The sequence below is a fragment of the Octodon degus genome, unplaced genomic scaffold, assembly GCF_000260255.1.
Source record: "Octodon degus isolate 3935 unplaced genomic scaffold, OctDeg1.0 scaffold00036, whole genome shotgun sequence".
NCBI classification, from domain to species: Eukaryota; Metazoa; Chordata; class Mammalia; order Rodentia; family Octodontidae; genus Octodon; species Octodon degus.
Genome location: NW_004524612.1, coordinates 14,397,958 through 14,420,242, shown reverse-complemented (window position 1 = coordinate 14,420,242; position 22,285 = coordinate 14,397,958). Strand labels below are relative to the sequence as shown.

Below are 22,285 nucleotides of genomic sequence, written 5' to 3'. Positions count from 1 at the left end.
AAAAAAAAAAAAAAAGAAAACTTGGTTTTTCAACACAAAATAAATCAGCTGAATCAAACGGTATGCGTACTCGTTAAAGCTTCTGATCCATATTCCAAATCACTCTTCAATAACATGGAATAGCTACTTCTCATCAGGACCACGCAAGTATGGCATTTTTCCTAAGGTAGGGTCACCAAAGGAAAAGCTCAGTTCCACACCTGTAGGATGTAGACAAGGTTCTGAACCGCAAAGATCTTGCCAAGAGTTAGCAAGTCATTAAATAAAGGATAAGATTTTTAAAAAAAGAAAAAGAAATTCCAGCTGCTTTCCTTTCCAATTAAAATGTTTTTACAGAAAATTTTCCACATTTTCACCAGAAAATATCAAGTCCCTGAGTTTTCCTCCCCTTAGGAAGGTTGTATGATTTGGATTCCTTGACTACAGAATTATTTCAGTGAGATAAAATTTGGGAACCAGAATCTGCTTAAGCTCACTTGCAATGCATCCTTGGAGCCATCAAACTGTCAACAGTTCTCAGCATGATGAACTGGAAAGCCAAGAGACAAAATTCATTTTTAACACAATAATTAAAACTCTTTCTTTCCTAACTAGTGAAAAGCATTTATTCTTAGCTTTACAAAAAACCTTATTTTCTTTCAAGACCTTGGAACACATTTCCTCACAATCTATATGTAATAATTTCTTCAGTATGAATTTTCCAAGGTACTGCTCTTTGTCTTTTTGGTCTTCTTTTGTGCACCACTTCAGCCTTAAGCACGCTAATTTTAGAGTTTGGCCTTAAGGAAAGACTTGAGGCCAACGCCATTCTTGTGAATAAAGGTAAACTTGCATTAAGAACCACTGTCTCCTAAAGAAAATAAAGTCAATAGTAGTTTGATATCAATAAACTAACATGCTAAGAAGTTTTGAGTATAAAATCTTACACTTTACTAACAAACTAACAAGAAATAAAAGTTGGGTAGATATTTTTTCTGGAGGTCTAGTGGGAAACAGGCAATGTATTGTGAGCAAAAACTCCTCTTTCCTTCCCCAGTGATAAAGCTTTCACATTGTAATATGCAAAGAAAGAATGTGTACTCTGCTATAAAACTCTTCTCAACCATTTCTACTTCAAATATCTCAATCATGAAACTCGCAAGAAAAATTCACTTAACTGTGAAAAGCATAATAATAAAGCTCAAAAAAGAACTGAAGTACCTAACAGACAGCCCACACAGTCCTTTTCTTTTTCTTTTTTTTTTCTTGGGGGGAGGGGGGATCCTGGGGTCTGAACCCAGGATCTTCTCACTGAGCCACACCCCCCAAGGCCTTAAGTCTCAAAGCTACCCAAACTGGGCTGGAATTTGTGATCCTCCTGCCTCAGCCTCTGAGAGGCTGGGATTTCACATCCTTTTATTAAAGACAGTGTTACAGATTTAGAAGCAAGATGGAGATAAAGATTACAAGTGGATGGGTGAGAGTAAAAGGAAAGGGTTAAGGAGGGTAGAATGGTAGGCTCTCTCAATAACTTAACTGTCCTAACGGTTTCAAGCATTTAGGGGCTGAGAGAAACACTAAATATAGAGCAATATGGCAAGGGCTGCATAAAGTTATATTTTATCTTCAATTCTATCTTCCTAAGCTCACCCAGTCAAATTTTTACATTAGCTTCCTAGATTCCCCAACTCTGAATAGTTTTACATTTATGTTGTGGTTTGGTAGTTCAAGTAGATGTTTCTTGTTTCCTGAAGGAAAACGATATTGATTTGTTTAAAAGCAATGATGAAAAGCATTATCTTTAGAAGTACCTGCTTCTTAACAGCAGAACTAAGGGTTTATCTATTTCTTTTTCAGCCTACAACGCACCCAGCATACCACTAAGAGCTAAAAGGCGGCTAAGGAGGGCCTTAATATCCTCAGTGTCAGTCAAGTCTTTGTTTCCTTGAGCCTTATGTATTGGCTTTGCAAAGTAACTTAATTCCCACTAACAAACATTCCAGGTCTCTTAAAACGGCATTGTACTAACATAAGATTTTTGCCGGTGGTCTGCTCTACTGCCTAAATTCAGAAGCAAACCAAAAGTCAATCCTCATTTTTCCTTGGGGTGTTGGGGGGGGGTAGGCAGATCTCTTTCATAATTTTTTTTTCTAACTTTAAACTCTACTCCTCTGCCTAAATTAATAGCATGTGCTTTTATCCCATGCGACCAGCCCCTTAAATAAATAAATAAATAAATAAAATTTAAAAGCCCTCTTTCTCATACCGGCGGAGGCATCTAACTCCAAGACTCCTAAAATACAAAAAGCCTCTGGGATGTTGTTTACTTTTCTTGAAATGACCCAAGACTCCTCAACACTGCTCGCGATCGCGGCGCCTTTATCGCAGAGGCCGTGCACTCGGGGTCCCGCCGCAGGACCCACATCCCCAGCCCGGCGGAGGCGGCCGGCCGGGAAGGCACCGCGGAAGGAGCCACCGACTTTGCAAACTGACGGGCCGTAAGAGACAACTTTCAGGCACCGGGCAGAGAAGGTCGGCGCGATGCTGACCCGCGCCCGAATGGGGGGCGCCGTCCCCGCGCGTCCTAGTCGGTGGCCGGCGGCGCGGGCGCGGGGCGCATTGTCCTCGCACCCACGCCCCCGCAAGGGCTCGGCCGGGCGCGCTCGGGTCCCGGCGCGGGTCGGGCCGCGGGTCAGAGCCCGCCGCGTCCACACTCGCACAGGTTGCCCGGCGCGGGCGGGACGCACCGGGCGAACCATCTCCCGGGCATCTCCCCCACCTCCACTCCCAGTCCCAAACTCGGCGTCGCCGCCGACCCTGCAGCCCACCGCGAGCCCGGCCGGCTCCCGAGAGCCGCCCCGACCCCCAGCCCGGCCCGGCGCCCAAGGCTTTTGTTTTGGCCGCGACGGGAAAGAACGATCCCCGAGGAGGAGGTGCCGGGCTGCTGGAGGCTCCTCTTTGCGGGGTTAGGCGGAGCACAGGCAAGCGCCGCTGCGCCTCCTCAGGCTCCACACTCGCCGCTCCCCTTCCAGCCCACCTGGCTCCGCGGGGCTCACCTCAAAGCTGGGCGCCGGGCTTCCCGGGGCCGCAGCGCCGGCCACTCGCGGCCACTGGTCCCTGAGGTACCCGGAGCCGCGATCTCCGCCGGTGCGCGCCTCTGAGCCACCGCGAGCTTGCGCGAGCGCCGAGGCGCGCGGCCTCTGGAGCAAGTGCGCGCGCACGCACTGCGCAGGCGTGCCGCGCACGCGCGGTGGGGCCTCTCGCTTAGAGCGGCGCGGGGCTGGGGCCCCTCGTTGTTCTCACGCTCGCGCCCGGGGTTGACGCTCTGAGCGTCCTCACCCACGACGTGCGGATTCCTACCTCTGGAAGCTTGAGACTGAAATGTGCTCGGCACTCCTCGCAAAACAGTCTCTCTCCTCTGTTGTAACGGCGGGGCTCCCCGCGATTTCCCCAGCCTGCAAGACCTAGCACCTGCTCTGAGAGTCCTTTTGCCGACCTCGGGACCCAGGGTCACCGGTGCTGCGGTCACTGGTGCAGGCAACGCCGCGCACCTGGCCTGTTGCAGCGCTCCACGCTGAAGCAGGGCAGCAGACAGGCACAGAATACTCGCCTGGGAATACTTTACATCCTCTTTGCCAAGACCTTATTAAACAGGTGGAGCCTGTGGTTTTGGTGGCGAGTCCCACCTTTTGCTCCTAGGGAAGGGTTTCTCATCCCCTATTCGACATAATGTTTTGAGAACTGAAAGGAACATTAGAGAACCTCAGTTTCCAAACACCCATGAATGCTTTCCGTAGCCAGTCTGCATTCATTCAGAAGGCTGCTTTTCTTTTTCTACACGGCTTCGCCTTTCTTCTTTTCATCTCCTTTCACATTAGTATCGTTCTGTCCTGTTGGTAGCATACAAGCCTTAATTATATTGATCTTACTGCACAACAGGAATGTAATTAACATTACTGATGGACCACTTAAAACGGGTAAGATGGTAACCTCTACGAGTATTCTATAGTGTTTTATATTTTTTTTATTTTCATAGTGTTTTAAAAAAAAAAAAACCAGGTTCTCAAATATTAACTGTTAAAAGAATCATGAGCTTAAACATCAGAGGTGTGCTATGTGAACAAATATGATAAGATTTGAAATGATAATTTTCCTAATAAATACTTGCTTATCCTGTAACTTTTTAAAAGTAATATTGATCCTATTTGGATATGGTAGTGAACAATTTTAATGCCAGTCCACCAGAGACATAGGCAAGAGGATCTTGAGTTTGAGGTCTGCCTGGGCTACCTAGCAAGACCCTGTGGCAAAATTTTAGGTCACAAAAGTAATATTGATCCTTATACTAATTCTGGGCAATTTTTTTTTCGGTACCGGGTAATTCTGGGCAATTCTAAGTAATATTGATCCGTAGGCTAAATCAGTGTATCTGGGAAGCCAGAAAGCCAGTGGTGTCTTTTTGAGAGGAACATGTCAGATAGGGCATGTGTGCCTGCTTTGTTTCCTCCCCAATGTGTTTATTCATGTATATATATATGATAAAAGCATGAAAATGAGCATGAAGAATACACACTAATTTCATGACATGAGGCCCTAAGCCTACAGGGTAGGGAGTGAGATTTGAGAAGTATACAAAAGGGGCTTCTACTGTATCTCTCAAATACACACGAATGCAGACGCAAAAGTTGGCATTAAAAACAACTCCACAGAGATACAAAGGGTTTCTTATTAAAGTCTCTAAGCTTTTCTTCATGTTCCAGTTGTTGCATGTGAAAACAATACCGAGTGTCACAGACACTGAGCTACATCTGGGTGCCTAATGTGAACACACAGGGAACAGGGTGACTCACTCCCCTTTGGGGAATGATAGTCAAATGGATGGGCTACAGGACTGGAGGAGGTCCACAAGATACTGTCCAGACAAGAGACAAAAGGGACCTTTTATCAGAAACAAAAAAATACTCAAATCCCACAAGCCTAAAGTGAGATGCTGTCTATGCTTTCTTTTACCAATAGAGAGTCTTTAATGAGCGGGAACTTCACAGAGAGGCTCAGGGCTCTTGACACTGCTAAAACCGGTCTCCTTCTGGATAAACTCGTTTTGAAACCATAAATGTTAACTGGTAATGCATGGTAATTTAGTATTACATGTACATGGCTCCCTAGGCCGCCCCCTCACACCCCCAAAGGCTTTGTTTATTCATTTCCATGCAACCTGGTCATGTGGAAAAACCACTAGGCTGGAATTCAGACAGCCTAGGTTCTAATTTCAGTTTGGCCACCTCCTGATCCTTTGTGAACTTGGGGACAGCGACAACCTCTATGGACTCCACTTTCCTTTTTCTATTCAAATTGAAGAGATTTAAATGCTGCCTATTTAAAAAGTAGGAGACGCAACAGAAACACAAGGTTTATACATTTTCTTAAGTTGAAGGAGAGTACATTACTTTAGGACACAAAGATAGCAAGGAGAATTGGTATGCTTGTTGTTGCTATTGTTTGGGGATTTTGTTGCTATTGTTGTTTGCCATCTGCTGTGGGTGGAACTGCTGTACATTAACTGAAAAAGCGTGGTTCTGGGAATTTGAACTTCTTGTATTCTTATAGCTCTATCACAGCTGTTAGGACTGTAAAGCCTTCCATTAATTACACACTGAATTTTCTAGTTTTTTTATTAGACACACACACACACACACACACACAGGTCCCTGTGCTTTGCCAAGCTTGCTTCAAGTAGGTGCTTTAGACCACTGAGCCATCTCTCCAGCCCTAGTTTTTTTATTAGACACACACACACACACACACACACACACACACACACACACCCCATATTCTCATTTTGGTCTTCATGACAGACTGTGTGCTCAGTAAATTTGATAATTAAGTTAGACCAGATTTTTAAGAGCCCCACATTTAGAGTGACAGTACTCTTATTAAGGTATGTCATCTGCTGATTTCCTGATGTACCTGTCACCCAGTCTGAATTCCATAATCCAATCAATTGTAATTGTGCTGAAGCACTTCTGCGATTGTATTTGGAGCAATCTCCTCCTGTCCTTCCACTTCCTGCTGCAGGTGCTATTCATCCTTTGAGCCACTCTCAAATTCTCTTTCAGCGTTCTTTTACCTCTTGGTCACTCTTAAAACCTGGCGAAGTGGAGTTTGCATTTGGGAGCTCCGGAATGCTAGAACAATGTTACTGGACATGCTCAAAAGGTAAGAGCTGGTGTGGAACACAACTCTCACTTGTCTTGAATGAAGGGTTTCAAAGCTGGTTATTTCAGGATTGGATGTGTCTTCGTCGCTAGCAGTGGGGATGTTGTGGCCTCTCTCCCTCACTTGGTGCCCACACCTTTTCGTTTTACCTCTGTGCCCAGTTTTGGAGCCAGCCCTCTTCAACACCCTGGCCAATCATGAGCCCACACATTGTTGCCTAAGAGACCCCGGATGCCAGCGACAGGATTTCTAGATGGTGATTGGACTACTGAAAACTGGGAGGTGGGGGCTGGAAGGACGCACTGAAAAAGCTGACCTGGTGCAGCTATGGCAACCCCAGCACTTGAGGCTTGAAGAAGGAGCCCTGCTAAGAGAGGTGAGAGCATGGCGGTGCATGAAAAAGATGGAGATGTCTTGGAGAGCTCTCGGGCCTCCCTCAAGCCCTGTCAGCATTCGGGGATTACTGTTCCATTGCCAAGTGCTGCAAGCTTGTAAAATTAACACCTAACAATCGCATTCCTGTTGAGCACTAGCACTTGGCAATGCATTATAGTCCTTGCCTTGATTTTAACTGGTAGAATGTAAGATGCATTCATATGTAAATCTACTCATATCCTATTTCCTGAGATTCCCTTGTCTAAGGAAATTAATGTAGGGTGGCTGGATTAAGTGTTAGCAGAGAAACTCAATCCTATTCTGATTTATACATTCCAAGTAAAAATCTTAGGGCTGGGGATATAGCTCAGTAGAATAAGCGCTTGCCTGGCAAGTGCCAGGGCCTGAGTTCAATCCCTGGTTCTGAAAAAAAAAAAAAAAAAAAAACTTGCAGTGATCCCCCAAATAAAAATCTGGTAATCCTGAGTATCACCCCAGTTCCTAATATTTTAATTCTTCCACTGCTATCCCTTCCACTGCTATATTCATTCTTTTCATTGATTTAACAAATATTTATTAAGCTTCTGTTATGTACTATTGTGATTAGGATTCAGATCACCAGGTTCAGAAAAACCACATATGCAAGGAAGTATCAAGTTTTGGGGCCATGTTCTCTGTGTTGAGGTGTCCAGTGAATGAAGACAGAGCATGAAGAGGAAGGGATGATGCGATAGGAGGTTGAGGTATAGTCCTAGTGAACCCTGACTTCCGAGCCAAGGTGTCTGGATTTTGTAGGCATTAGCAAGCCTGAAAGTTTTTAAGTTGAGAGGTGACATCATCAACTGGCCTTTCAAAACATACTCTTCTCTGATGAATGAGCTTCCCCATGAGGGTAGAAGTGTATCTTCATTGGGTAATGTAAAGTTGTTGGGTAATGGTTAATGCGTGGTGGAGCAAGGTGGAGCACACTCAGCACACTGGGAGGCTGAGGCAGGAAGAGCACAGGCTTCAACCCAGCCTGGCTTCAATCCCGAGTACCACCAAAACAACCAACAAATAAATAAAAAGTGATGACATGAAGAATGGCTTAGAAAACCAGACAGGAAATATGTATGTGACCACAGAGGACCACCCCTGGCTGTTGAACAGGGAACTGGAACCATATACTAGGGTCAAGAGCCCTGGGCCCTCTTTCTACATTATATCCCAAGAAACATTCAAGGGCAGTCATTATAAGGCGTCACAAGAAAGCAATAGTGAGATGTGTCTGTGGAGGGGTATGACAGTTTGCTTTGGCTTTTGACAGAGTGGGGCAATTAATTTTTGTGCATGTTATGTAATGGTACCTGGTAGTCTATACTGTAAACGTGTGCACATGCAGATATGAATACTACCTGTCATCTGGGGTGAAGGGCAGAGAAAAAAATTGAAAAGATAACAAGCTAGGCATGGTGGTGCACACTTGTAGTCCCACAACCCTGGGAAGCTGAGGCAGGAGAATCATAAGTTCCAGTCTGGACAATTTAGTGACTTAGCAAAAAGACCCTCTCTCAAATAGAGGGGATATGGAATAGAGAGGTAGCTCAGTGTGAAGGCCCCAGGTTCAGTCCCACATCTTATACATGCTCATACACACTCACACACACAGAAATAATGACAAAAGACAAGGCACACACACACACACACACACACACACACACACACACACCCCAACTGCCAGACTCTATTGTCAACAGTACTGCTGTTGGCCTGGTTCACCTCTTGGAAACCACATCTTCCTTTAGCTGCTTTTGAGCAGCCTAATCCAAGCAATTTCTAGCTCTGAGGAACCAAGAGAAAAGAAAACATTCAATGCAGACCCTTCGGTGTCACTGACAAGGCCTACATATTTCATCCTCATTCATATGCAGTGCCTAGAATAGGTGAGATCGTTTCCAACCCAAACCAAGGGTAGAGAGTTTCTCCGCTTACAGTAGGGGTTTTAACCTGGAGTAAACAAAATGATATGTTCCTGAGCAATTTTCTAAGGAGGAAATTCATAGTTTTCATTATATTTCAAGGGCTTCTTAAAAAATATAAGTCTCTTAAAAAGAAAGGTAGAACATAACTAAATAACAATAACAAAAAGAAATACCTAATTTTAACTGGACAAGTTTAGACTCAGTGGTCATACTGCTTGAACATATCTGTCAGTGGATGCCAATTGAAGTCCTGTGCTGTAGTCATCTCTCATACTTTTTGTAAGCAAACTACAAATTCATTGACTTCGGTAAATAGCCATTAAGGGCTGAGAAGAGCCCCAGGGCTCTCCTGAGCTCCCTTTGTTCCATGCTGTGGGGGCAGCAAGTGACAGTAGAGAGGCACTGACTATTGCTACCTGTGAGGGTGCAAGAACATCAGCTCCATCTACAGCCATAGCTTGAGTCTGAGAGATAACATATGTCAAGTGAGGGCCTCTGAGATCTCAGGTGTAGTGTTTGGGAACAATCCCATCTGAGGTGAAAAACAGTGATTTTAAAAAACGTGTCCAGAGCCTGCTGCTCTTGGGTCATTCTTGGAGCAGCTGTCAGTCACCTCCACCTGTGTGGGCATACCCTGTTCAGAGGCAGGGAAGGTGGAAACAAGGTACACACTGAACTGTCACCTGCCTTCTGTGTTTCCCACCTTACACATGCTGTTCTGGTCCTCCAAAGGACAGGTGCCAGGCGCTCTGTGAAATGACAAGTTCTTAGAAAGGCTGCAGGAGGTTCCCGTGCACTGAGACCACCCAGCCATCAGACACTCTGCAGGACCTTTTTTCCCCTCTAATCTTAACAGCAGCAGTTGAAGGTAGATGGCTACATCCTTATTGTACAGATGAGCACACTGGTCTCAGAGAGATGAATGACAGGCAAAAAGTTACAAGCTCACTGTTAGAGCTAGGATTAAACCTGTATGTGATAAAATTTAAAAAAAATTGTGGGCTGAGGAGATGGCTCAGTAGAATAAGTACTTCCATGGCAAGTGCAAGGGCCTAAATGCAATCCCCCCCAATAAAAGTTTGTTGCAATACCAGAAAATCATTCTAGCTAGCAGAATCAAACAAGGCAACTTGTTGCAAGAAGTTCAGATGTATACAGAGCCCTCTCTGGTTCTCTTCTCGGTTTGGGAATTTTATATTTGTAATCTCATGGATAAATTATTGGAATCCCATCAAGTTAATTCCAATCTACCATACCCAGTACAACCCATGGTGAGAATGGAGACACTAAGGCATATTTGTAGTTATGGGGAGCCGAGGGGTCCTAAGTCCAGCCATGACACTGGCTATCTGGAACAAAGCTCTCCACCCAGGGCCAAACCCGAGTTTTATTCATTCATGAAGAGAGGAGTGACTTGAGGATGAGTGACTGTGAGAACGGCAGGAACAGGTGAGTGCCATGAGGTGGGCCAGGTAGGAGGCCTGCATTTACTTCTGTAATATGCAAAGGAAGGATCTGCTGACAGAGTAATCTGCATTACACATATTACACACATTACACAATTGAGATAGCATCTAATAGTTTGCTTCAGCTCTGATGTGTGATCTTTCAAGACCCAGGAGGTCACAGCCTCTGTCTTGAGGCTCAATCCCAGCTGGCAGTGGGGAGCATTGTCTCTTCCTCCCATCTCGGCCTGGCTCACCCTAGGGAGCAGCAGGTGGGAGTTCCAGGGAAATGTGCCCGTCATCTTCCAAGACTACCACCAGCACCTGGCTAGACCTCTATGCATTGCTTAAAGCCAATTGAAGAGATTAGGAAACGTCCTAGCCAGCTCTGTACATATCAGTGCGTGGAAACGGGGTTAGGCTCAGCCAAAATGGAGACAATTGCTCCTCTTTTAAGGAGAGTCGCCCAGGTGGTCCTCCACATAGGTGGCTCACGAAACAAAACAAAAAGACAGAAGGCTTTGGGGGATGAAGTAGCAGGGACAACATGGCAGTCTGCTCAGGGGGCCAATGCTACCTAGAATGACCACTTTATCCATAAAATAAGGATAAGCCAACGGGCCAGCAGCACTGCGGTCTCGGTCTTGTCACCACCTCTTTTTTACTTTTTTTAATGTGGGATCAAACCCAGGACCATCTCCATGCTAGGCTACATCCCTGATCCTTTTTGTTTTATTTTGAGAAAAGTCTTGCTCAGTTGGCATCCTTTTTGCAGTCTTCCTGCCTCAGCCTCCTGAGTAGCTGGGATTACACCACTCTCGGCTTTATTAGCACCTTGTGGCAGGGGAGGGACTACAGAAAATACCAATGTATAGATGAAGATGAGCCCCCGGATAGCCCTAAACCTTGATTAACCAACTATGCGAATGCAAATGCCACATCATTAGGAAAAATGATACCTCATGTAAATTAAAGTATTTTAATTCAAAGAAAGCAAACTGTATACAAGACAACTAAACCCAGAAAATCTCCCCCAAAAACTCAAGTCAAGTCCATGTCCAAAGCCTTGGCTTTGTGCCTCGTGCCATTCTACTTTGTGCATCAGGCTGGAACTCAAATTATGTAGATGTCAGAAAGTAAAGAGGGAGGAGGAGGGTTACTATCATGTAGGGAGGAAAGAAGTGTTTTATGTGGCATTATGACTCTAAATTTAAAATACTTCCCTTTCCAGATGGTAAGGTATGTCCTTAGCTAGAGGCAGTTCTGGATCCCTGCCCCCCATGATTTAATGAAAGCAGAGTTAGGCTGACCTTGTCTGAGTCCCAGCTCCACTGCCTACTCTGTGTATGACCTTGGGCAGGATGCATAACTTCAGTGAGTCTTATTTTTTCCACCTGCAAAATGAGCTAACATCCTCTAGTGCACCAGCTTATGAAACTGGATTGAGCATATGCAAAGTGCTCAACAAATAAGATGTCCCCAAACAAATGTTCTTCCACCCATTCCCTCCCAACAATAAAAAAAAAAAAAAAAAAAAATCACACAATGATTATTATTTAGATATCACTCTAAAGATATCTCGATTCTTTTCTTCTTCTAGGTGTAGTCCTTCTTATGGAAAAACACTCACTTATTTCATGATGGCATTTGCCCCTCCAAAAAGCATAGATGGCCCCAAAATGCAGACAAAGATGAGCACGTGGACACCACTAAACCATCAGCTTCTGAATGACCAGGTAAGTGGCCAGAGCTATTTTATCAGTTGGATCCATACCTTAAAAAGAAATAGTAAAAATTTGCTTCTCAACATAAGAACAAAAATTGCTACAATTGTGTTATGGATGAAGAAAAGACCAAAAAAAAAAAAAAAAGCATTTCTTTATTTATTTAAAACAGCTTGTATTGAGTGTCTGCAGTGTAGGCAAGAGCAGCAGTAGACACAGAGATGAAAATGCCCTTGATTTGTTCTTTCCAGCTTGGTCACTCCCCATGTCTCCCACCCTACTTCCTTCTCTGTTACTAGTTCTCCTGTGGGACTGCTGGGACCCCTGGGGCTGGGGCTGCAAAGAGTTTCCAAAAAACAGGTTTTCTGGCTAGAGTTGAGGTCATTGTGTAAAGGTTGTGCGAGAAATGCATTAAGTACAGAAAGTGAGTAAATTTCTAGCAAGTACTTACAGTACCAGCAGTACTCTGGTTCTCTTCAAAAGCTTATTTCCAGGGGCCGGCCTGATAGCTCAGAGAACTACAGAGCTGCTTAGGCAGAGAGCAGCAGCTGGGGTTCGATCCCTGGTGCGCAGTGCCGGCCCCGCTCCATCGCCGGGGCTCGCTGAGCTGACAACTGAGACTGGGCGTGCTGGCACCCGCCTATAATCCCAGCACTTGGGAGGCTAAACACAGGAGAATCACTACGAATCCGATCTATGTAGTGAGACCCTGAACACCCAACCTGTCGACCCTGCCCTAAAATACAGGAAAAAAAAAAGTTTCTTTTCAGGCTGCCTTCTGGGACAGCATTAGCAGAACCAAACAAAGGAGTGCAGTGGGTTGCTGGAGTGTGAGGTGGGCAAAACTCTGGGGCTTGCTATTTCTACTCCAAGAAGGGCCAGAATTTCCATAGGGCTTTGTGAGCTCCTGCGAGCAGGTCTCGTGTGTCAGGACCACACCTACTTGGCGACAACATAGTGCCTAAGACTGACCTTGTCACCTTGCTCGCCCACACCAGTTGCACCTAGTTACTCAGGCAGGCCATCTTCCTTCTTCTGGATGGGTCTTGGATTTCATTTCTCCCCAGGTTTGTATGCTGATATTTTAGCCTTTAGGTGTGGAATTGAGCACAGTACAGTTTCACAGTAAAGGCTGTAGATTCTGGGGTCGGAGACACATGACTTTACTCTCAGCACAGCAACCAGGCTGAGCATGATGCATGATGTCTCCTGGCTGGTCAAGCCCGGCGTGACTCCCAGCCCAGACAGAGGCTGTGCACACAGTGGGTTGCATGGCAGCTGGTGAGTGAGCCCAGGACCCCACTGCCTGTCAGGTAAGCAGTGAGCGTGGCTGCAACAGCCCCAGTGCACCCAGGCACAGAGTGCCGGCTCATGATCCTGAGGACATTCCGGGACTGGAGAGGCCATGCAGGAATATCTGCCTGCGGCTCTCTCCTGCACATCCATAGGCTTCTCACTCTGGGTCTTCCTCCAGGCTTCTCATTTAGGGTCTCACTTATCCTCACTCTGCCAGCTCCACAGTTTCACCTCAGGCCCTCAGCAGCCCTTGCCACACACCCTGCAGTGACCCTACCTGGTTTCACTGCCTTTGGCTCTGGCTCCCTGAGATCCAGGGTGATCTTTCTAAAATACCAGTCCCATTTTTCCCACTGCATAGGGAAATTCCAACGAGTCCCTTTCGTACTTAGACCGCAGTCAGCTTCCTAGTGCCACCTTCCTGTGCCACTACCCCTCAGGCCCCAAGCCAGGCCACTCAGGGTCCCCTGAACCCTGCTCTACCACACCTGCAAGAGTCAACTCCAGTCTCTCCTCTGTGCTCTCCTTTAGAGTGAGCCTATCATGATGGCACACGCCTACAATCTCAACACTTGGGAGACTGAGGCAGGAGGATCATGAGTTGAAGGCCAACCTAGGCTGCATAGTCAGCCTGAATTACAGAGTGAGATCCAGTCTCAGAAGGCTTTAAGCTAAAAGATCCTCACTCCTTTATGTGCAGGGCCTGATTTGGCTCTTGGAGCACAAGAGGTAGAGCCAGAGTCCACTCCTATTCTCATTTTACTGGCTATTGCCTGGTCTGCCCCACCTGCTTCCTTAACCCACAGATGAGCCTTCATTTCTCTAGCCCTAATAAATGTGCTGATCCCCCTGGCAAAGCTGAGCCATCAAACCTGGCTTCTCTTCCAACTCCTCTGATCTGAACTTGAGCAATTTCCGGAAGACCAGGGAGCTGAGGCAGGCATTGGAATGGTGCGAAATAAAATGGAGAAGACCTAAAATAGGAAGAAGATAAGGGAATGAGGAAAGAGGAGACAAACCAGCCCTCTTCTATAGCTGTGAACACCAGTCTACGAAACCTCATTCCTTCAGCACAATGATCATCTCCTGACACCTGTTCTCAACAGTTTACATAGCAGATGCTCTGTTTGCCCCAGCCCCCTTCGTTTTGAAATCTGTTTTCCCATAGAATTGTGAAGGTTTCACACACGTGTGAAAAAGTGACTTGAATTGAAATTCACCTTTGTTGGATGCCTTGATTTTCAGAAAATTTCCTTGAAAAAGTAAGAGGCTTGGTCCATTTAACTGGATACCCAAGATACCCAAGTGCCTGCTGTAAGTTGGATGACTAGAAATGCAAACTCCTTTCTTTCTTTCTTTTTTGTTCTGCTTCATTTTGCTTGCGTGGTGCTGGGCATGCTGTAGTGCTGAGCTGCACCTGTAACCCCATGAAGCAGGCTCTGAGATGAGCATGTGCGACCACCCCCACAGCAGGAGAGGGTAGGGAACAAAAGAAACCGATGTGCTGTGATGCAGTCTCTAGGAGGTCTCCCTTGACCTTGGGACACCTCAAAGCTGGCTTGACCTTACAGTCCAGCAAGCACACTGCACTTTCTGTGGGTGCCAGCTGCACCCCCCACCCCCGAGCTGATCTCGACCCAGGCCTCTCTCTCTAGCTTGTCACTGCCACCCAAAAGCTTCCCAACAGGTGCAGGAATAAATCCTTCAATTCTGGGGCACAATTTGTACCATATGGAAAACGTTATCTTCTCTTACTTTTGTTCTTTGAGGGATTTTGTCACACTTAATGATGGCACCTAGAGAAAATTTTATTTTATTGTTCAGGACTCTTGCGTATTCCAGAAAACCTAGTTAGGATTAGTTTGGAGTAAAATAATTTTTTAAAAAACTTTCTATGTGTATATACACACGTGTGTGTCAATGTACACAGACACACACCTAGACTTCGCATGTAATCACACCAAAGTATTAATATTACCACTCCCAGACTTAGGTGGCCGTCGGTGGCTGAGGGGGAAGGCTTTAGAAGAGCTTTTCTTTCTTCTTTCTTCTTTCTTCCTTCATTCCTTCCTTCCGTCCTTCCTTTCTATATTTCTTTTTTTCTAAAGTGTGCTCATATTTCAAATTTTAAGAGTTTAAAAGTAAATACAAATAAAAGCAAGCAAAGAGCAATAGCTCTGGGAACTGCAGATTCAGATCAGCTGTCCCAAACACTTCTTGCATTCATCGAGTAAGTCACTGACCCTCTCTAGGTTCGAGCCTCCTTTTAAAATAGGCGGCTTAGGGCTGGGGAGATAGCTCAGCAGTCTAAGCACCTGCCTGGCAAGCACAAGGACCAGAGTTTGATCCCCAGTACCACATGCTGCGCTGGCCCCTGAATCCAGGATGTGGTGTGCTGTGCTATGCCACGCTGGCCACTGAAACCAGGACCACAAAAGAAAATAGTAATAAATAAAGTTTTAAAAAATAAAATAAAATAAGCAGCTTAGATCAGGTGACCTTGGACATCCTTTCCACATGTAACATTGCAATTGTATGAACTGGGTTTAAAAATACATGCCCAAGGACACATTGGCTAGAAAGCATCCACAGAGATGATTTCAGGGATTTTTCTTCACCTGAAAAACAGAGCATTCTCTCTACTAGTCAGTGTAATTGTGAGGTCTTGCTTTGGGTTTGAATTTGGTCTTTATTGTGCAGTAGCATGTGAAATATATAACTGTCTTAGACTAAAATAACTGTCACAGAATTTTAACTTCACAGCAGGCTTTAAGCAGAGAGATTGGATTCAAATTTAGAATCTTTAAGACAAAAAAAATAATCAGGATAGGGATATGCAGTAGATGACAAAGTAATTCAGGCACTGAAAATTTTGAGGGGAGGAAGGTTTTTAAACCATCCGTCTCTTTGCCATCCGGTGTTGTAATTAAAAGCAGTCCTTCCCACACACATGCAAGGTTACTACAGACAGTGATGGATAGTTTCCTTGACTCTAGTGATCATCACACTGTCTATGTGGATACCAAAATATCACATTGTATACTTTAAATATATACAATTTTTTAAAAGCAAGTGAGCCACATTTCCTTCAGAGTGTAGTCCACATCTAGTACAGTATGTGTTAAAAGGGTGTTCTGAGAAAAAGCACCCTGTAGGCAATCAGTCATAATTTAGGAGCCCCTTCTGCACTATAATGATGTCACATGGAGAAATATGTAATTTCAGTGTCAACAGACAAAAATAACAACCGTGGGATTTTGACTTAACAGCAGGCTGTGGATAAACTGTGATATAAACAAACTGCAGCGTTCTGCAAGAAGGGAAGATCCATTTTAATATTTCTATTTTGCATAGACATTTTGTTTTTCCAGCTCTTTAAAAGAAAGAATCTGATTGCAAATCGTTCAAATGGAGATTCGCTGCAAGCCAGGAAATGTAAGGCTACCAGTCAAATTGAGGACCTGACTGGGAAATGATTTGCCCACATTTTATTTTCTTTCATAGGCAGAGTCAGAACCCAATCTGAGGTCTCCTGACTTCAAGTCTTGTCTGTCCTTTACTGCCAGCAGTTTCTATTCGGGAGTAGGTGCCTTCTGATGAACAACTGAATTTGCCTGATCCCTGCTTAGATGCTGTCTTTGCTTTAGCCTGCGTGGCACTGCCCCCTTCCCCCTCCTGCATCCTGTTTGAGAACTGTCTTTTCCCTCCAAGTCAGTGTCCTATTTCCAATAAACCACACCACCACCGATGGGTGTTATGAGAGTGCAATCCCAGCCTCCTTCTGAAAGCCCAGTTGGGGTCTCAGGACATAATTTTCTTCCCAATCCAGGCCAAAGCATGAGCAATGGCTCATCAGGAATATAAGGCTGGGAATGGGTGCATAGTTCAGTGGTAAAGGCCTACCTAGCACTTGTAAGACCTGGGTTCTATCCCCAGAACCGCAAACCAATGAACACTGGAAGGCTGGAAGTCAGGGTGGCGAAGACCAAGATTCGATAAGGAACCAAGGGCAGAACTGAGCTGAACAGATAGTTTGGAAACCTGTGATTTTTTTTTTTTTTTTTTTAATCTATAAATAGGATCTCTTTGGGCTTCTGTTTGACCCCTTTAAAATAAGGGAACTGAACAAAAAGATCTTAGGATTTCTTTTAGCTCTGAGGTCTGGGCCTTCTGGAGCTTTGTTGTGGTTGTTATTCAGTCAGCAGTGTCTGTGGAGGCCTGCTGAGAAGCTGTCTTTGCCGGTTCTGGGGCGCAGGTAGGAGGAAGGGGTTGTCATCTCCTTGGGGAGATCAAATTGACAGAGCCCACTCGAGAGCAAATGCGAGACCTGGGCAGCCCGGGCGAGGAGCGTGGCGCTGAGGAGTAGGGGCGAGGAGGGGCGCAGCGCTTGTGCACACTGACGCCAGCCGCGGCCCGGGGGGCTGGTAGGTGCCTCACAGAGAAAAAGAGCTCAGGCCACACAACATGTGTTCAAAACATGAGGTGAGTGTTTAATTTTTTAAAGTTTAATAAAAGCCACATCGTCATGAATCCCCCTCAAGGGCCTCCCCCTCGCTTCGAACACACTTACCTCATCGTTCTTGCCACTTTCTGAAGCAGCTCTGGAGGCATCTGTTGCGAGTGCCTTCAGTTGCCCTGTCCTGGCTGCCCCACGTTCTCAACTGACTCAAATTGTTTCCCTTTCCTGGTCATTTTGACTTTGACGGAAGTCACACGGTGCCAGATCCCGTGTATAAAGTGAATAAGGACAAATGGTCATTTTTTCTTTCTTTCTTTCTCTCTCTCTCTTTCTTTCCTTTCTTTCTTTTTCTTTGACATAGGATCTTGCTATGCAGTTTGGGTTTGTAGAGATCCTCCTGTCTCAGCCTCCACAATGCTGGGATTACAGGCATGCGCCACCATACCCGGTTTCAGTGGTTGGCACGGCACACCCAGGGTTCTGGGGCTGGCACAGCATGTGGTACCAGGGATCGAACTTGAGTCCTTGCAATTGCCAGGCAGGCACTTAGACCACTGAGCTATCTCCCCAGCCCATGGTCACGTTTTTATTTGACCAAAAATTGCTGTAAATGGTTGCTTATTGAGGGATGAGTAAAAAAATAAAGTGAATATTTAAATAAAATATTGCCTAGAGTAGAAGACATATTGGCATTAATCCTCTCAAAATAGCAAAAATAATCCCCTTCAGACACACATCCCACTGTTCACAGCAATGTGTCTTTTGCTGTAATGAGTTTAAATTTTTTGAGAAAAGTTTACTGTAGGGTTTTTTGTTTTGTTTTGTTTTTGTATTTTAGTAAGGGTGTACAAGGGTCTACAGGGTCTCACTACATGGATTGGACTCATAGTGATCCACTTGTTTTCAGCCTCCCAAGAGCTGGGATTCCAGGCATGCGCCACCACACCCAGTCTCAATTGCCATCTCAGGCGCTCCAGGGATCAAACCCTGGCCTCTGTGTCTGCCTAAGCAGGTGCTTTAACCCACTGAGCTATTTGGCCGGCCCAGTTTACTGTAGTTTTTAAGCTCCTGTTATATTCTAACCCAGGGGTTTTTTGTTTTGTTTTGTTTTTGTTTTCCTGTGTTCCGTAGCTACTCTTCTCTTGTCACGTGGATGTCTTATCTATTGCCATGATCTGAGGGATCTGGTACCAGGTAGCACAGGCGAGGAGGGTCCTCTTCTCTAATGCTGTAAGGGATGAGCTTTCCTGGGCAGGAACAAACCCGCCTCTCGCTGGTACAGGGGCAGTGTGTACAGCAGTTTTTTAGTTCCCGTTTTGTATGTTCTTGGCATTCAGACTTTGAGCCTGAAAAGGAAAGAGGGAAAAAAAAAAGTGTGCTCTGCTGGAAGCAGAAAGCCAGCTCCTCATCCTCCTCCACAAAAAGGGAAGAAATAGGCCCGAGCCGCCTCTCCACGCCGCAGTGTTCCTGCAGAACTGGGGAGTTTAGGAGCGCCAAGAGGAGGGGAGAAGCGTCAGTCTTCCCCCACTTGAAAGCTGGCAGAGGGGCGTGTGTTGGAGCGAGAGAGACATCACATATGTTCATTACTCTCTTCAGAACTCTTCCTCTGCCAAATAGACCCACGTTCATTTTTCCCTTTCTCACTTGTTTGTGCGCTCATGCTCAGAAAAACACCTATTCGCCAACACCAACCCATCTCCGCTGTGCTTCTGCACTCATGAGGATGTTTGTCTCCATGACCTCACCCAGTTGGACGAACAGGTACTTCTAACATGGTACAATGTCGAGCACTCTGCTCTGGAAATTTCACGATCAGTGGTGCACAGCTCCTGTCCTGAGTAGTCTGTTGGAATAAACCCACACAGCTCACACCTCAATCTCCAGCCCAGAGGCTCACACAGATTACTAATCCTCCAAACGTAGAAGCACTTGGACACCCATTTAGATGTGTGTACACTGAGATACAGCAGCAGAACCATTCGCTCCTAAATTGTATGAATTCTCACATCATTATTATAGACATTTTAGAGGGGGACTCCATTTTCCTGGGTTTTTCTTTTTCTAGTTAGTTTTTCATCTCTTTTCAAACTTTAAAATTCATTTTTTATATTCCTTGTACATCCCATTACTTCCTATCTCATGGTCTTATGGCTTATATTATCTACATGGAGAAACTGAAGAGGGAGGGAGAGAAAAAGAGACGCAGGCAGAGTCAGATAGAAATAGACAGAAATTAGAGAACTTGTACTGAGAAATAACTTTTCTCTCAGGAATGAGACCTGTGTCTTCGTATTTAATTGATACGGTAAATTTACTGATTTTTAATGATGTTATGCTTGACAATAGATATTATGAACCATAATATATGAAATCACTCATTTTCTTACTGCAGGTATTTGAAGAAAGAAGAGCTCTGCTTGGAAAATGGGTAAGTGTTTAAAATATTTGAGACCTATGTCTGCATTATATTATCCATTTTAGGCTGTTACAATAAGAACCATGGACCAAGTGGTTGGGAAACAATTAGCATTTATCTCTCACAGTTCTGAGGGCTGAGAAGTCCTGGATGAAGTTTTCTGGAGGGTTCAGTGTCCCGTTGATGGGCAGCCTTTTTTTTTTTTAATTTTATTTATTTATTTGTGTGTGTGTGTGTGTGTGTGTGTGTGGCCAGCTCAGCCCACCACGGGGCTGGCTGGCTGGCATGTGGTGCTGGGGGATTGAACCGCGGTCCCTGTGCTTTGCTAAGCTTGTTCTAAGTAGGTGCTTTAGACCACTGAGCCATCTCACCAGCCCCCTATGGGCAGCCTTTTAAGGCAGAAAATGCAAGAGAGTACTCTGGGCTCGCTTCTTTCTCCCCCCCTTCAGTTTGTGGTTTTACTGAAGCACAAATAAACACGCACACGGGCCATCTACTCATTTTCTTCACTGAGCAGCCTGATGTTGGGGTTGGGGATCTGGATGGCTAACTGGGCTGCCCTTTCCACAGTGGCCTTGCAGTTCGTAGAGGAGACTTTGTGAGCAACTCTGTGCAGTGAGACGCGTGGCACCTCAGCAGCACCGCAGCTCCCTAACAGTGTGCACCAGGAGCTTCCGGAGGCCGCTGGGCGGCATGTGCTTTGTCTTTCTGATACTTCCATAACCTATTCTGGGCATTGAGATCTGGCCCTTCTACCTTCTCCACAGCCTGCTGGCGATGCCTCTGGGTTTCTGCCAGTTGTGCTTAACTTGGACATAGAGGTCTGCCTGGTGCCAGATGAACTTCTTAGTCCTCTTTTGGACAATCTTGGGCTTCACAAGGGGTCTGAGGGCTGCCGTGGTGCCAATTGGAAATGGCTACCATCACCATAGGTAGCACCGAGGAAGGGAGGGGCTGCTGGCCGGGGCTCACTTTTATAAGGGTGCCGATCTCATTCTTAAGAGCTCTACTCTCATGAGCCAGTCACCTCCCCAAAGCCCCTACCTCCTAACACCACCACCCTGGAGGTGAGGACTTCCGTGTGTGAATCTGAGTTAGGTAGGAAATACACACACTCAGTCTGTAGCTCTATCACAGAGATGCCCTGAGGATTCAGGCTGGACTCAAGGCTCTGCAGGACTGACACTTTCCGTATGCACAGTTAGGTTTCAGTCTGGAAAACAGAAATCATACATTATTTTAACAGACAGAATTTAATCAGGACTGATTAAGTAGATATTGGAAAACAGAAAAAGAAGAAGGGAATGTGGGGTTCCGTGAAGAGATAGCACTGAGGGGGCTACCAGCTTTACTGGTACCTCAGGAGCTCAGAGTGAGGACTTCAGGACCCTGAAAGGACCTGAACTTGTAAAGAATGAAGTAGTTGACATCACAGTCAGCTCATTCTAGTATATCCGAGAAAGTACAACAGCTTTGATTTTTTGGGAAAAAGCTAGACCCTGGAATCATCAGGGTGAGTACATCTATCTCTTCTTCATCAGTTTCCCTCCAAGACCAGCTTCCCCACTGGCATTTAGCAGGAAGCCAGATGTGTTTGTGGGGCTCCAACTCCTAAGTGCTGGAGTACAGATGAGGGGTTTGGATCTCAGAGATTAGTGTAGCAACCAACCCTCTGGCTATCCCTGTTCACCTGTCCATACACACTTAAACATCCATAGCACAACTGTAACAGCTTCATGGGTTTTGCCAAACATGATACAAATATCCTTCATCAGAAATGAGGACTTGTGCCGGGGAGATAGCGCAGTAGAAGTGAGGACTTGAGCGGAAGCTTAGTTCTCTTTCCCATCTTGCAAGATGGTGGGTAAAAAACTGAGAAACCAGACACTAAAGAGAAGAAACGTTAAGCCAACAAGGCTTCTTCCAGTGGTACTGGTAAAAAGGGTAAGGTGAAGGCAAAAAAGTCCAAGAAGGGGCAGTCCCACTGCAGCTGAAATCCTGTCCTGGTTAGAGGAATTGGTAGATACTCCAGATCTGCTATGTATTCCAGAAAGGCTTTGTACAAGAGAAAGTACACAGCTGCTAAATCAGAGGTTGAGAAGAAAAAGAAGGAGAAAGTTCTTGCTACGATCATAAAACCAGTCAGTGGGGACAAGAATAGAGGTACCCGGGTGGTTAAGCTTCGAAAAATGCCTAGATACTACCCTAGTGAAGATGTGCCCCGAAAGCTCTTGAGCCACGGCGAGAAACCCTTCAGTCAGCATGAGAGGACACTTAGAGCCAGCATCACTCCTGGCACCATCTTGATCATCCTCACCAGGCTTCACAGAGGCAAGAGAGTGGTCTTCCTGAAGCAGTTGGCTGGTGGCTTGCTACCTGTGACTGGACCTCTTAGCCTTAAACATGTTCCTCTA

At 45.6% G+C, this 22,285-nt stretch overlaps 2 protein-coding genes across 3 annotated transcripts in view; one reads left to right on the top strand and one right to left on the bottom strand.

Moving 5' to 3' along the window:
* Fzd3 (frizzled class receptor 3) overlaps positions 1-3,189 on the bottom strand; it is an 89,100-nt gene extending 85,911 nt beyond the window's left edge. The window contains exons 1-2 of one of the 2 annotated variants that reach the window (XM_023714697.1): positions 3,036-3,189; positions 477-529 (exon numbers count right to left, since the gene is read on the bottom strand). The gene's annotated coding sequence lies outside the window, so the exon portion shown is untranslated. The remainder of the gene's footprint in view (positions 1-476; positions 530-3,035) is intronic. The other variant, XM_004630699.2, reaches the window with a different exon arrangement.
* A 2,104-nt stretch (positions 3,190-5,293) lies between these two features.
* The window catches only part of Fbxo16 (F-box protein 16), a 56,447-nt gene continuing 39,455 nt past the window's right edge, over positions 5,294-22,285 (top strand). The window contains exons 1-5 of the mRNA XM_023714688.1: positions 5,294-5,456; positions 6,096-6,195; positions 6,357-6,571; positions 11,577-11,712; positions 19,848-19,883. Of these exons, the coding sequence (XP_023570456.1) occupies positions 11,614-11,712; positions 19,848-19,883 (135 nt within the window). The 5' untranslated portion in view covers positions 5,294-5,456; positions 6,096-6,195; positions 6,357-6,571; positions 11,577-11,613. The remainder of the gene's footprint in view (positions 5,457-6,095; positions 6,196-6,356; positions 6,572-11,576; positions 11,713-19,847; positions 19,884-22,285) is intronic.